General features: G+C 34.3%; 1 protein-coding gene across 2 annotated transcripts; it reads left to right on the top strand.

Moving 5' to 3' along the window:
• Positions 1 to 939: 939 nt before the first annotated feature.
• LOC111393783 (CSC1-like protein RXW8) lies at positions 940 to 13,813 on the top strand. 2 transcript variants are annotated; one of them, XM_023019485.1, is made up of 12 exons: positions 940 to 1,294; positions 2,042 to 2,459; positions 2,917 to 3,060; positions 3,922 to 3,985; positions 4,100 to 4,309; positions 8,340 to 8,519; positions 9,387 to 9,685; positions 10,155 to 10,443; positions 10,771 to 11,049; positions 12,198 to 12,431; positions 12,846 to 13,044; positions 13,447 to 13,813. In XM_023019485.1, the coding sequence occupies exons 2-12, from the start codon at positions 2,179 to 2,181 to the stop codon at positions 13,470 to 13,472; spliced, it is 2,205 nt and encodes a 734-aa protein (XP_022875253.1). In that variant the 5' UTR covers positions 940 to 1,294; positions 2,042 to 2,178; the 3' UTR covers positions 13,473 to 13,813. The 2 variants fall into 2 exon arrangements, with proteins under 2 accessions (XP_022875253.1, XP_022875254.1); XM_023019486.1 differs by lacking the exon at positions 940 to 1,294 and adding an exon at positions 1,335 to 1,571.
• The last annotated feature ends 1,320 nt before the right edge of the window (positions 13,814 to 15,133 follow it).

Genomic DNA, 15,133 nt, shown 5'->3' with positions numbered 1-15,133 from the left:
TGATAACTACACATACATACATAGGTGTTAAAGTTTATCCCGATAGGAACAACTCGATTTATTTCCTCTGAGTCTCATTATTTAAAAAAAAAAATTCAAAATTATTTTCAATTATATATTCTTCCAATAAAATATTTTTGTATGTAATCCAAAATTTTCCCTACTTTTTAATCACATATACTTTAAAAAATTGCTATTACAAAATCTAATCTCCCAAAAGAAAAAAAAAAAACAAACAAGCACTTAGCCCTTATTTGATAAATATCATTTGAAAACTCTCTATTTTTTGAGAAATGCTGGGAAAACAGGGGATTGACTGCCCCCCTGACAGAAACCCCCAGCATTTCTCCTATTTTTTATTTATTTAAATACTCATTTCAACCATGTTTACAAAATAAAATACTCTGTATTTAAATTCAAAATTTCTCTTTACCTTTTAAAAACACATTATCCTAAAAATTATTATTCAAAAGATTATTTTGACCAAACAATAGCTATCAAACAGGGACTTACTAAGCCCTCGTTTGGTCCCATTATTTCAAATTGTAATGAGTGGAATATTATTTTTTTGAAAAATGGATGGTTAAAAAGAAAGGAAAAATTTTCGATTTACGTGTAATATTATTTTTCAAAAAATTGTGTGGTGAAAAATAGAAAAGAGAAAAAATGAAAGTTAATTTAATGAGGGCCAAGGGCTAAGACGGATCCAAGGACATAATTCCACCCTTGATTGCTTGACTAGCCTTTACGTTCTTGATCGTTGTTTTAAAAAGGCGAATTGAAACAAACCAAATTAACTATTTAAATATTTTCAAATTGAGTCATGCTTGATGTATGACACTTTGTACACCAAGCTTGACGGCATAGGACTTCTCATGTGAGTGGAATGTACGTGTACAGTCATAGAAAAACCCTTAAAAATTCTGTTATGTGGGAAGTTAAGCGAGAGGACGTGACGGTTTTCCGCCATTTTGGACAGTTGCACACATTTCATAATTGTTCTTCACGTGGCTTATCCTCCGGTCCCGCATCAAACACACACAACACACACATTTTACGTGAAAAACTCTACCAATTGCATTCTGTAGGCCTTGCCTGATCTTCTAGCCAACTTCAAAATCTCTCTCAACCCAAAATATCAAATCCCAATAAATTTATAGGGTTTCCATTTCGTTTTCTTTGTTCTTCGAGTCGTAATTTATTTTCACTCTTTGTAGTTCTTAAGTCTAAGCAATCACTCTCTTAAATCTTGATTTGTTTGCCTTTTATTGAATCTTTGACATATCGGAAAAAGGTAAACATTATTTTTCCCGGTTACGATGTTTATTGTATTGATTTGACAGCGTAAATGTTGGATGAGAATTTTGGTGTATTTTCCTGTTCGGATTTTTCTGTTCTTCCTTGAGCAATATTGTCAGGCACAGGAATAAGATTGACGGCCATGAATATATCTACTGCACGATTTTAAGATTGGAACTTGTGAACTCATCAGGCGCATATGTGTGTCTATTATTTGGATAAGCTCTAATCTGCAGTGGTTCTGCAGTGGTGCTTGCAAATACTCTGTATTAGTATGTTTCCACTATATATATGCGCCTGTTTATGAATATGCTTTAAAGACTTTAGCGACTCTGTACTCCAGATTTCATGGTAGTGGATATGAATGACTTTCTGTCTGTTTGAACATGGGATGCAATTTGATTGATACATGAATCATGATGCAGGGTCACAATCTTATTTTTTATTTTTTTTATTTATCAGGTTCTGTTCATCGATATTTACTGAAGTGTAATGATTATGCTTTTGGATTTATGCACGGATGACTTTGATTTTCTCTTGTATAAAGAATTATTATTATTTTTTTTTCACTCTCTCCCTCTCTGTTTGGACATCCCCTTTAAACCTGCAAAGAAAAGTGCAAAATTTGACAAATGAATACTTTCAACTTGTTTGGAATATAGTTTGTGGTTGAATAACGTTGATATTTTTTAAGTCTTTTTACAAAATAAAGAAGTTGAGCATTCCAGTTTTACTCTTGCAGGTTCAGGATAAGTGTGACGAACTACTGCTTCTTACACTATTGCTCTTTTGGACTTCTTTGCAATTTAACATTTGAAGATCGTTTACCTCACTTTTGGATGATGACACACCAAAAACTTCTGTTACAGTAATCTAGAAATGAACATTTCTGCTCTGTTGACTTCTTCTGGTATCAATACTGCAGTGTGTGCAGTGCTGTTTTCATTGTATTCCATTTTAAGAAAACAACCAAGCCTTGTGAGCGTGTACTTCGGGCAAAAACTTGCTCAGGTGAGGTCAAAACGCAATGATCCATTTTGGTTACAGAGATTTATTCCTTCTGCTAGTTGGATAGTAAAATCATGGGTAGCGTCTGAGGAAGAATTATTCGCCACTGGAGGTCTGGATGCTGTTGTTTTTCTCAGGGCAGTTGTTTTCAGGTGACAACACACGTAATTTCAAAATCCCAGGAATATAACTATGTTTCATTATTAGTAATTATGGAACTGCAGTTATTTACTTGAAGAAGAAAGACCTTTCGTTTGTTTACATATTTTATCAATTGGAGCGATTAGCTTTATTCACTCTCTTATGTAGGTTGTTGTGTTCGTGACAATCAAAATAATATTTTTGTGCTTTCTTTACTATTTTATTCTATTGAGTGATGTAGATCCTTCAAATATTTCAAAATTCTTCGAGACATGCACATGGTCACAATTGATTTCCATCTTGTCCTCGACAGAAAGGACTTCAGTATTGAACTAAAATTTGACATTGCTGCTGCATGTGTTCTCCATTTCTCTGGATATGGGAAGCATTTGTTTTCTCTTGATTGATTTCCTCGTGTTCCTATTCCAGCTGTTGTCCTAATACATGCTGCTGCTTTACTATGTGCAGTATCCGAGTATTCTCTGTTGCTGGTGTTATATGTTTGTTTCTTGTGCTTCCACTTAATTATTTTGGGAAAGAGGAGCATAAACATATTCGAGATGAGCAGTTGAGCGTTTTCACCATTGAGGATGTCAAGGAAGGATCAAGATGGTACGTAATATGTCAACATCTATTACTGAGAATAAGTGCCTGCTCTATTCCCGTGAATGAATCTTATTTGCTTGAAGTAGTCCGCTTTTTAAACATCTGTTCTAATCAACAATGTTTAGGGGATGAGTGGGCATTGTCTGGGCTCATATACTGGTCTGGAAGGTCACACTTGTTTTTCGTTGGACAACTTTTAATGCTTATGTTCATGTTAAGTATAATCTCAACTTGCTTAGAGTGAGGTAAATGAGTAGGGAGCTACGGTGTGCCAGCTAACAAGATCAAGGATGCAATCCTGGTTTTAAAACCTTACGAAGCATATGATCTGAAAACCATTTGGCATTGAGTGGAGAGTGTGCCTCCATAGAATGGTCTGTGGCTTATAACTTTCTCAATGTGGAACAGCTGTACAAGATTTTAGCAATACAATACCATGGGTGCATATATTTTAATTACACTGAGTGCATAGATGCTAATTTACTTTGAGTTTCCAGCAAGACACTTAAATAGTCCACTTGCCAGCTTGATAAATATATACATTTCATGATAGCCTAATTGGTGCATGCTGCCTCTCATCAAGGCTGAAAATAAAGATGAAAAATAAGATATCGGTGCCTTTTGAATTAAAAAAGATGCATATTCAGAGTTTCAGCTTTTTCATTCTACAATCAAAATATATCCTTGTTAAAGCTTATGTGGATTCGTTGAAAGGACAGGAAATGAATCACAATGCGCATTCATTTACCGAAGTAAATAATAAAATGCTAGAATGCTTATTTTATGAATTTTTCTCTCTCCTCTCCTTTTGGTCTTGACTATAAATCTTTCGAATTTGGTCCTTATATTTGGATTTTTTTTTTTCAGGCTTTGGGCACACTGTCTTGCATTATATGTCATATCTTCTTGTGCTTGTATTCTTCTTTACTTCGTAAGAATTTCAACCTAAACCCACCTTTTATTTTCATTTTGATTGGGTATACAGAGTTTAATGTATGATTCTTTGCTATAACCTTATTGATATTATATTTATACTTGTCTTTAGGAGTACAAAAGCATCACAAAAATGAGATTGGCATATATTACAGCATCTCATTCCCACCCAAGTCACTTTACTGTACTTGTTCGTGCCATTCCATGGTCTCAAGAAGAATCATACGGTGTCAAAGTTGCTAAATTCTTTACAGATTACTACTCATCAAGCTATTTATCGCATCAAATGATTTACCATTCCGGTGCAGTTCAGAAATTGATGGTGAGCATATAAATGGATTTTCTCTCTCATGGCAGTTGATATTTTCCTTATTTGGCAGCATGTCACAGATTAAATGCCCAATATCATATTATTAAGACGATAACACACGAAATAGGAAAGAAAGAAAGTAAAAACTCACGATTTACAGTGCTATACTATCAATGGAAGAATCCACTTACCACTTCAAGGTTTCACTATAAAAAAGAAGAATACATGCTGTATGTGAAACTCACACCTCTCTGTTTTGTTTTCTCTACACCTGAAAAAAGGCTTGTCTTAATACCTATTATATATGGGGAGGAAATATTAGAGTGAATCAATACATATGCAAACTGTCAGATATACCCCTATAATTATATTAGTATTCTTCCTTGGGGACTCCTGCACCGTTGACCTTACCACGAGGTTGATTTGCTGTTGAAGGGAAAAGTGAAGATCATAACATCCAAAACAACATTCATATGCTTTTTTGTTGTAGTCATAATATGCTGTAAAGATTGATAAAGAGTGCGGAAATTTATAGTATGCCCCATGTATAGAAGGGTGATACTACATGTACACTTTTGATTGTACATAATATTTTACACTCCCCTCACATGTAGGGGGTCCACATATAATATATTATGTGTGACCACCCCCCCACCCTTACAAGTTTGGGGATGCGAGGGGGGGAGGGGTGTAAAACATTATGTGCGACCAAAAATGTACAAGTAGACTAATTCATGTATAAAAAGGATGCTATTACATTTTACCTATCATACATCAAAAAGTACAATTTACAAAGTAATATTACGTGTGTTAACCAATAACATTGTGTTAACTCTCCGTGAAAGAAAAATAGATAATTGCAGAATCTACCATTATGAAAAATCCAGCTATACGAAGAAATCCATTTTTGCAAAGTTACATTTTTCACACCTTGTATATAATAGCTAGTCACACTTTACATAACATAATCTAGAAAATTATAATATTGATGTTTACTTGTTTAGCATGCAGTGATGGTAAACATCATTTAACTAATATTATCACTAATTATCATCATCATCACACCCAAAAAAAACTCAACCAACCTTCATTGTACATTCAACAAACAAACTACAACAACTAAATGGCCAACAATAATTAGTTACATTCATTAGCTACCAGTGATCACTAATATCAGAGAATGACACTATACAACTCAAAATAACATGATAATGATACCTATTACCACACATTCATTTGCAATTGTTTCCCTTTTTTTTTTCATTGATGAAGACTTAATAGAATTTATTATTTATTGACTATTAGGAAATAACAATTGCACATTGTGATTTCGGATATATGGTATATGAAGTGTTAAAACGGTTGATTACGCCCAAAATATAACGCAGTAGTTGTAGTATGACTTTGGGATGTCGTATCTATAGGGAGATGGGAAATTTGTTAAAGTATCAAAAGCTTAGAGTTTTTTTCGTGCTTCGTGTAATGAATTTATCAGTTTAAATGAAATGTAACTATCAATGATTAAAGTAACGAAATTTAATTCAATGTGTGAAATAATGAAGCACAGAAATTCCCTCGATTGGTTCAGATTAATCAATGTGAATCACTCATTCAAATCACTTTGAGAAACGACAATTTACCTCGAGTATAAAGCAGTAATCAAATCACCAATAAAATTGTATGAAATTGAAATTCAACAAATAGTTAATTTCACAATAGACAAAACATGATTGAGTGTATGAGAAATATAGTAAAAGTTAAACCAATATCACAACAATGCTTGAAGTTGAGACCTAAATCAATTGAATTTCACTTATAACTCTAGAATTTAGATTTCAATACAGGATATTCTCACTTTAATTAATTGGAATTAGATTCAAAATCAATTGCATACATCAAGCATATAATATTAGCGAATCACTCCAACGGGATGATTGAAATTGGAATTCAATACATACTTCAATTATTCGATGGAAAGAACATGATTAAATCCATGAAAATCTATATATATTAAACCAATTTCGAAACATATTTATAAGAATAAGAAATCCAAATCTTAAATTGTTTAGCAATGGAAATCATATTACAAGCATGAGAAACGTTGAAATAATTGATACCAATCGAGTTGCTCCCTTGCTTCACCAAGGATTTCTAGCCTTCCATGGAGTTTATTTATCCAAGATGAGAGAAAATTGATGTAGTGAGGAAGAATGGCGTTCTGAGTCGAGATTAGGACTTAAAAATGTGTGTCAAACAAGTTTCCATAAGTGTCCGCTTCAAAATAGGAATCTGAGATTTCGCCCTCGAAAAATACCCATGCGGCCGCATGGTTTTAAGCCATGCGACCACATAGTTCTACCAAAATGGCCTCAAAAGTTCTCGGAAGGCAACCATGCGACCGCATGGTTGTCACCATTTCCTCCGTCAGACAGTTTTTAGTATTTTGACCATAACTTTTCCTCCCAATGTCCGATTGAGGTGATTCAAGTTCTGTTGGATAGATACCATGAAGGGCTACAACTTTGCTTCAGAAGTCATCTTCCAATTCAATCATTTTCCATGTCAAAAATGGGTCTTAACATGAGGCTAAAGACCAGTGCATAACTTTTTCAATTGGGAATTGATTTGTGAAGATGTTATGGTCATATTTCACTTCTTTTGACTTTAAATTACACCCAATTGACTCCTAGATTTCTTAAATCATCATTCCATTGCCCGTCTCATCTATGGATTATTTGCAACTTGATCCATGAACTTTCATTTTCTTCCACTTTGCCCCTTTTTAATCATTTCTTCCAAATTTCAATATTTTCCATCAAATTGTGACCTAGATCAAAACATAAGAGTAATGAGTGCATTTCGACATCAAATAATTATACGAATGCAACAATTAAGAGGGGAAAATATCATATTTTACACTCTTATCAACGGTCTTTATACGAGGCGTGTTTTGTAAAATTTCTTTTGTTAAAGTGGTGGAGGTATTTTATTCATTTTGTAAATCTTATCCAGGTTGACTACTAACATCTGTTTATCATCTTTCGTAAACTGTAACTTCTAAATATATATTATGTGAAGTGTAATAGAACTCTTTATGCTTTGCGTGATTTGTACATCTCCTTTCACAATATGTGACGTTAAAGAAAATACATTTAGTCTTTGTCATAAATTGAGTTTAGTGATGTTAAATGATTAGCCCACAAATCATGTTTGATAACCTCGAAAAAGTGTAAAGAAGAGAATTGATTCTCATCGATCATCTTTTTTTTTATCAGTAAATATAAATTTCATTGATCAAAACTTTCATATACAAGTACATTAGGCATATCCGGACAAAACAAAGCCAATATTACATACAATTATTCCGGACATACCCCGGCAAAACAAAGCCAATATTATATACAATTACTCTGGGCATACCTGGGTGATTCTCATCTCTCATCTACTTTGGCACGAGGGGTTGAAACTGACAACCATCTTCTTCACAAGCTATTCTGGTCCTAGGACATTCATAGTTAATACATGCACTAATGTGAAGGACTTGAATGGTTCTACTTCCCTTCTTCTCTTTCAAGGTATAATAGGCCATCCAGGAAGTTGATTATTCTGCTAGATACCCTGAATTAGCAGATTATCCACAATATCTTTGGATTTGACTTTTGAGCCATCAACACTAAAATCTTTTTCTTGGGTAAACAATGTGAAGGAAGACTTTTGTTCAGCTGAATCTACTTTGAAGCAGTAGCTTGCTTTTTACGGGCCAAGAAGAGCTTGTCACATTTGTCGATAAGGGACTTCATAAAATTCTATTCCACACATTTGGTTAAAAGTCATAGATGATTTTTAAGGACATGAGTAGCTACAAGCCTACGAGTTGATAACTTATGTTTAAGCATTTTAAACCAGTAAATTAGACTCCAAAATGGATTCAGATTATTAAAATATCTGAGTTATAGCTATGAGATTTCTTTTACTTTAAACCGTCACCTTCCCCATGTATTCTTTTTCTAAGTGATTGATTTTTTGGTTTTGTTGGGTGCAGACTGACGCTGAGAAGATTTACAATATGCTCAAGTCCAACAGCATGGACCAACATTATGGATCACGACTATTAAGATGTGGCTTTTGTGGAGGAACTTCAACTTCTTTTAAGATCCTTTCTCCCGAGCCTGAAAATGGTAGGACTACAAGCTGCCTTGACAGTCCAGATTTAAGGGAAAAGGTCTGAATTTCTAAAAATATTTACAACCTAGATTAATTTCTTCAGATACCAACTGCACTGTTCTTCTGCTAAATATCATCCAGATTTTCTTTAGTTCATTTTTAGGCTCTTTTGATCCCTAATGGACAATATATTGAGATGTATACCAGCCCATCCCGATCTGGAGCCTAAAAACATTTTCTCGTTTTAAATTTAAATTCAGGATAAAGGAAGTGATATATGTTCATCTCTGTATTCTGCAGTAGTCTAACAGCTTCTATCCTTAAATTACAAATTGAAATAAATTCATTTATACACCATCTAAAATTCAATCTGTCCTCTGTGATATTTATGCCTTGGAAATTAATATTCTACTTGATTGCACCTGTTGGTTCTGTGAATATGTTCTATTGTCTAACTTCTGTATCTGTCAACAGTAGTTGTTGACTCGGTAAATTCTTTCTATTTGAATATATGTTAAATTGGAGTGACTAGTGGTGTGACTTGAGGAAAATCCATCTTGTTTCAAAGGAATTAAATTGTGAAAAGTATGCAGTAATTTGTACAAATGGTCATAAAGGTTTTGAAATCTGAATATGGTCAAATTTAAGTAAGGAAACTTATGCTGAAATTTAGTGGGCATATAAGAGATTCATGTTGATGTTGAAGTGAATTCTTGCAATTAATTTTTATTTGATCTTGTGAAATTGCAATGTGTTTCTTCCTTTGTTAGTGAAGATCATCGTATTGTGTGGAAGTCCCTAATTCCTTTTCATGCATCTGCTGAGCGTGTCATGTTTGTTGCCAGCTAGGTTTTTAGTGCTACTATTGATGGTATTGTCGGATTGAATATCTCAGAAGTTTAAAGCTGACTGATCTTTCCTACAGGAGTGTGGAGTTGCTCTGGTTTTCTTCAGGACACGTTATGCTGCTTTGGTTGCTTCAGAGGGTCTTCAACAACCTAATCCAATGTCATGGGTTACAGACTTGGCTCCAGAACCAAGTGATATATATTGGTCAAACCTATATGTACCGTATCGAATCTTTTGGATCCGTAAGATTGCCATCCTAGTGGCCTTTATTCTGTTTGTTACTTTCTTCCTTATCCCTGTGGTGTTCACGCAAAGTCTTGTTCATCTCGATAAGGTGGAGAAAATATTTCCCTTCATGAAGGACATTACAGAGAGGTAATGTGTTCTACTTTAGAAGTCAGTTCAATTGTCCCTTTTCCGTTACAATTGGTAACTGACATGCATATTTGGTATTGGTTCTTACTCGGTGAAGTAGCAGGAAAGAAGGGCTTCAAGAAAGATTAAAATGGGTGGTGATCAACTAATAACGTTCACTAACCTCAAATGTGTTTATGTACTAGAGAAAATATATGTGCAGATTCTAACATCAGTCTCGGGAAAGCAATTTTACTAAATCCATTTTCAATTTTTATTTGTATTTGAAAGGAAAATATAGCAAATTTAGGGATCCCCATCAGCACGGTTATTTCTCTTCATCTGTCCTTTTTTCCCACTTAACATGTACCACATATTTATATACTTAAAGATTCAAAAGATTAAAAGAAGCAGGTGACAATTTTGTGATCCGCAGATTCTAACTCTAATGACTAGGACTTAAAAAATTTTCCCTTCTGCCTTCTTGCAGGAGGTTTATGAAACAGCTGATAACTGGATATCTGCCAAGCGTAATACTCATGATCTTTTTGTCTATTGTCCCGCCAATTATGATGGTGTTTTCAACATTGGAGGGCTCAATATCTCGTAGTGGCAGGAAAAGAAGTACATGCATTAAAGTCCTTTATTTTGTAATATGGAATGTATTCTTTGCCAATATTTTAACGGAGGCTGCCATTGACCATTATCAAGATTCAATTATGAAATTGGGAGATCCGAAAACGATACCTAACCAGCTTGCCAAAGCAGTTCCATCAACGGTGATCTGTTGTGTCTTAAATTTTCACTTCTTCTCTTATAGTACCATCATGGTTGGTTTTATTCTAGTGTATAAGAATGTATTGTAATGTTGACCTTGAATTGCCATTTTTATTCTTTAAAAATGGTCATCGACATTTGGCCATTCCGTCTCTGAACGTTGAAATAAGCTTTTATGGAACTGGAACTACATTTTTAACCTTTTATTGTCAATATTTTCAGTAAATTTATCCACATAAGATTGGAACTGCTCGTGCTGCATTGTTCATGTTTTCAAACAACCTGTATATTTTGAGATCTCATGGCACTTATGATTTTATTTTTCGCAGGCTACCTTCTTTGTGACTTATGTCCTCACCTCAGGCTGGGCTAGCTTGTCCTGTGAACTGATTCAGCCATTTCCTCTTCTCTACAACTCATTTTATAGATTTATTCTTAGAAACAAGGATGATTCAAGTTATGGCTCTTATACCTTTCCATACCACACAGAAGTTCCAAGAGTCCTCCTCTTTGGACTTCTGGGCTTCACTTGTTCAGTATTGGCTCCTTTGATATTGCCCTTCTTGCTGGTTTACTTTTTCCTTGCCTATTTGGTGTACCGTAATCAGGTGAGCATTTCCTATGGATGTGTTCCACTCTTTCTAAACCTTTTCCAGTTCACACAGTTAAGAATGATCGCACAAGTTTTTGTAACATGCATTAATGTCTTTTCCCTCACAAGAACTTTTTTTATGTTTGTTGACTTGTATACAGATTTATTTTACTTTAATTCTTTTCAGAAGTTCTGCTAGTGTAAAGAAGTATGAATTTTGTTATTCGTATTTTCACTATGTGCTTTTGTCTTTTGTTTAGAGTATTGTAAAACTTGCGTCTTTTATGTTCACCTATTTGAAAGGCTCATGTTCCTTGTCTCCTGTTCTGATCATTTATGCTTGATTTGCGCATGATTACTGAGTTATTTCTTGATAGAGACGGTGGTACATTGAGACATCTCTTAGAAATTTTATTTACTTCACACTATAATGCTAACAGTTAGAAAATCTCTGTGTCTGTGTGCTTGTACCATGTACTTGACCATCTTCGTGCAATTTCTCTTCTGCGTTGTTCATGCATACAGTAATATACACTGATAATTTTGAAGTGCAGGAAAAAAATGCATTATAAGATATAACACACTGTTGTCTAGTTATGTGGAATATCTATCATTTGGTGTAACTATTATGACTAATGTTTTTAATCTCTAGATGCCTGATTACTGTGTTTCCTGATAGATTTTATTGGATAATCATGTGAAAAATTTCGTGAATCTTCTATTGACCTCTAACCAGTGTTTCTGATGTAGAATGGTAGACTGGAAGAGATTACAGGAAGAAGAATTAGGGAGAGAGAGAGAAACATTACTATAGAAAAATCTCAATAGTATTGAATACCAAAAATCAATGTCTGAAATATTCAACAATAGTATTCCTATTTATTATAATTAACTCTAGCAAAAGGGGTAAGTTAATAAAATAAACATAAAAATTATTATTATTATTACTTTCTCCTTCTTGGTTCTGTGGATACAAAGGTAATATAGGGGGAGTAGATAAGACGATGAGTTTCTCTTCGTAAAGTTTCAATTGACTTTCTCCTCATCTTATTTTTGGCCGGGGGGATTCCCCTTTTTTTTTTCCTCTGATCTTTTTCTTCTATTTCTGGCATTCTTGAAATTGCTTTTTGGATTGTCATTCCAATTTGGAAATGTATGTTTCAGATTCTTGATGTATATGTCACAAAATATCAAAGTGGGGGGCTGTATTGGCCAATCATACACAATACAACAATATTTTCATTGGTGCTGACACAAATAATAGCTTTGGGAGTTTTTGGAATCAAACGGTCACCAATTGCATCGAGTTTCACCATTCCACTGATCATATGCACGCTCTTGTTCCATGAGTATTGCAGGCAACGATTTCACCCAGTATTTAAGAAGACGCCTGCAAAGGTAATTTCTGGCAGGCAAAGACACTACTACATAGGATAAATAACATTGCTAGTTACTCTTCTTATGGAGAAATTTCATGCTAGCTGTTGAACTTTATTTTCTTCCAAATTAGTCGCCGAAGTTTGCCTTTTGTTTCAATTTGGTCACATAGTTAAAAATCCATTAGTTTTTCCAATGGAATGTCCCACAGGAAAGGCTTCATACTTATCTTCTATGGGAGACATTCTATTGTAGAAACTAAAGGATTTTAAGTGATCAAACGAAATAAAAAGCAAACTTGAGTAACCCCGAGCATTGTTCAACCCTACTCTACACTTAAGGATAGTACATTTTTGCACGAAAAAGAAAAAGAAACACAAGTTTTATCTATTTTTCATGACATTAGTTATCTGTAACATGCTAGTATCTTTACAGACAATCATTGATATGGATCGGGAAGATGAGCATTCTGGGAGGATGGAAGAGATTTATCAGAAACTTCCATCTGCTTATTTCCAAATCAACTCAGAATCAAGGAGTTTGGGTAAATCTTTGGAACTGAATTGCCCCGAGATTCAAGCTAATAGCAGGGAAACTGGGAACATCAGCAGGCTCGAAGATCTAGAGACTCCAGGTTTGATCCTCAGTTTCTTTGAATTTCTTTTTAAATTTACTTATTTACGTACATAGGTGTAAAGTGGGCTGGATTGTCCAAGCCCAGGTGGGCTGACATGACATGGCTCGGACGAGCCATTTGGCTAGAGCGAGCCCTCTAATTTTTCCTGAAAAGAAGTAAGGGTAAAGGATAGGAGACAGATATTATTTGTTGGGTCTTGGGAGTTGGGACTCATCAATGCCCCTCGGGTTTTGATTGTTGGCTTTTTTATTTTTTGTTTAAATTTTCCATGCAAGATATATAAATAAAAATGTGACACTTCCACTTTTATCCCAGTTAACCTGGCACGCTTGGAAAGAACGCTTTATACACTTCTTAACAAACATCTTCATTCACTGTTCTCAATTTGTTGCTTCACAGGAAAAATGTCTGCTCGACTACCTTAATAATCTGGGGTTGGACGCAGCCGTTGGAGATAGAATTGCACGTAAAGCAGATTGAATGATTCGTATATGCATAATTTGTGCCTTTCTTGTCAATTCATATGTGCGATTGTCTTGAGTTTGGAATCCGACATGCACATTTATGAGGTTTGTATAAAAAAGGACGCTCGCGGAGCCCTTTGTAAACTTTATAGCAACAAGTTAGTAGCTGTGTGCCTGTGTATGGATATTAATGTTGTGTATATCCAATTTTTGACTCGTGTACAGGATGAAGAGAAGTGCAAGCATCTGAAATTTGGTTGTTGCATAAACATTGATGTTATGTATGAATGCCAATTTACATAGCCGTTGAGAAAATTGCACATTTTATTGAGATGCATTCTGGGGGTAATATAGGGATGTCAACGAATCAAGTCAAGTCAAATTGCGAACCGAAACTCAAAACTCGGTCTTGACTTGAGTAAAAATGATTTAAACTTTTTTGGCTTCGAGCGTCAAAAAATCTAGGCTCGACTCCAGCAGAGTCGGGTGGAGACAAATCCAATGTTTTTTTTACAGAATTTAAAATGTGTAATTTATACAAATTATAAATTAAATAAAAGGAACACCCTTCCTCCTTTCTAAGAATTGGGACCAATTACAATCAATGTAGGCGAAGTTAAATTAAATACGAATAAAATATTTCTTATACAATTTTTCTTCATACAAATAAATTTGAAAAATGTATTTTTTAAAAATATTACGTATTTTTTCCTAACTAGTGTTGCCTTAACAAGCTAGCTGCACGTGGCTGCCTTTTATCATTTCATTGATTTTTTTTTTTAATTCTATTTTTGTGTTGAGTCGAAAATGGCCTGTGACACTAGTCGGCTTAGATGGCTCCTCGACTGGAGTAGAGCCTGCTTGGGTTTTTTCAAAGCCAAGACACAAGCTGCTCGGGCCTGCAAGCCAAATTTACACAACTAGGGTGATAGCATCTTCCTAATCCCATGTTTGTCACTCATTATTTGAAAAACTAAAGAGTTTTGAATAGTATTTCTTCAAAAATGTGTGATTAAAAAATAAAAAAGTTATATTAGTTTATATTTAGAATATTTTATTTTATGAATGTGTGATGGAGAATAATACTATAACAAATAATTTAAAACTTTACAAGGGGCCAAATAGGCACTAAATGTAGCTCTCTCTCTCTCGATCGATAATATTTATCAATACTACTATTTTTACTTAATAGGTAAATTTAGACATAGGACAAGCCAAAACCATGGAAGGATTTTCATTTAGAGTAACTCTTTAGGTGAGAGAAAAATATATCCATCTTTCAAAAATGTTGATATAATGGTCATTAGACATAATGTTAAGTTTATTTTAAAACAAAATGTCTCATTCATCTGTTTGCCAAATTAATTAATGGTTAATAAATAGAATTTATGAAATGTATGGAAAATAAAAAAATGCTATTTGTACACAGAGCTTGACACTCTGGTGTACGAGCCCTCTCACATGAGGAGGGCCCACTACAGTAAAAAAATCGTGAGATCCATCAACATGTGAGGAGAGTGTACACTATAATGTCAATTTCGATGTACGTGTAGCAAAATTCTGGATAATAATAAATTGTAATTAAGAATGTGTGATTGAAATTATTGTTTGACGTCGGCTGA

Source organism: Olea europaea, chromosome 4 (assembly GCF_002742605.1).
Source record: "Olea europaea var. sylvestris chromosome 4, O_europaea_v1, whole genome shotgun sequence".
In the NCBI taxonomy this organism is placed as follows: Eukaryota; Viridiplantae; Streptophyta; class Magnoliopsida; order Lamiales; family Oleaceae; genus Olea; species Olea europaea.
This window is presented reverse-complemented; position numbering and strand designations above follow the sequence as displayed.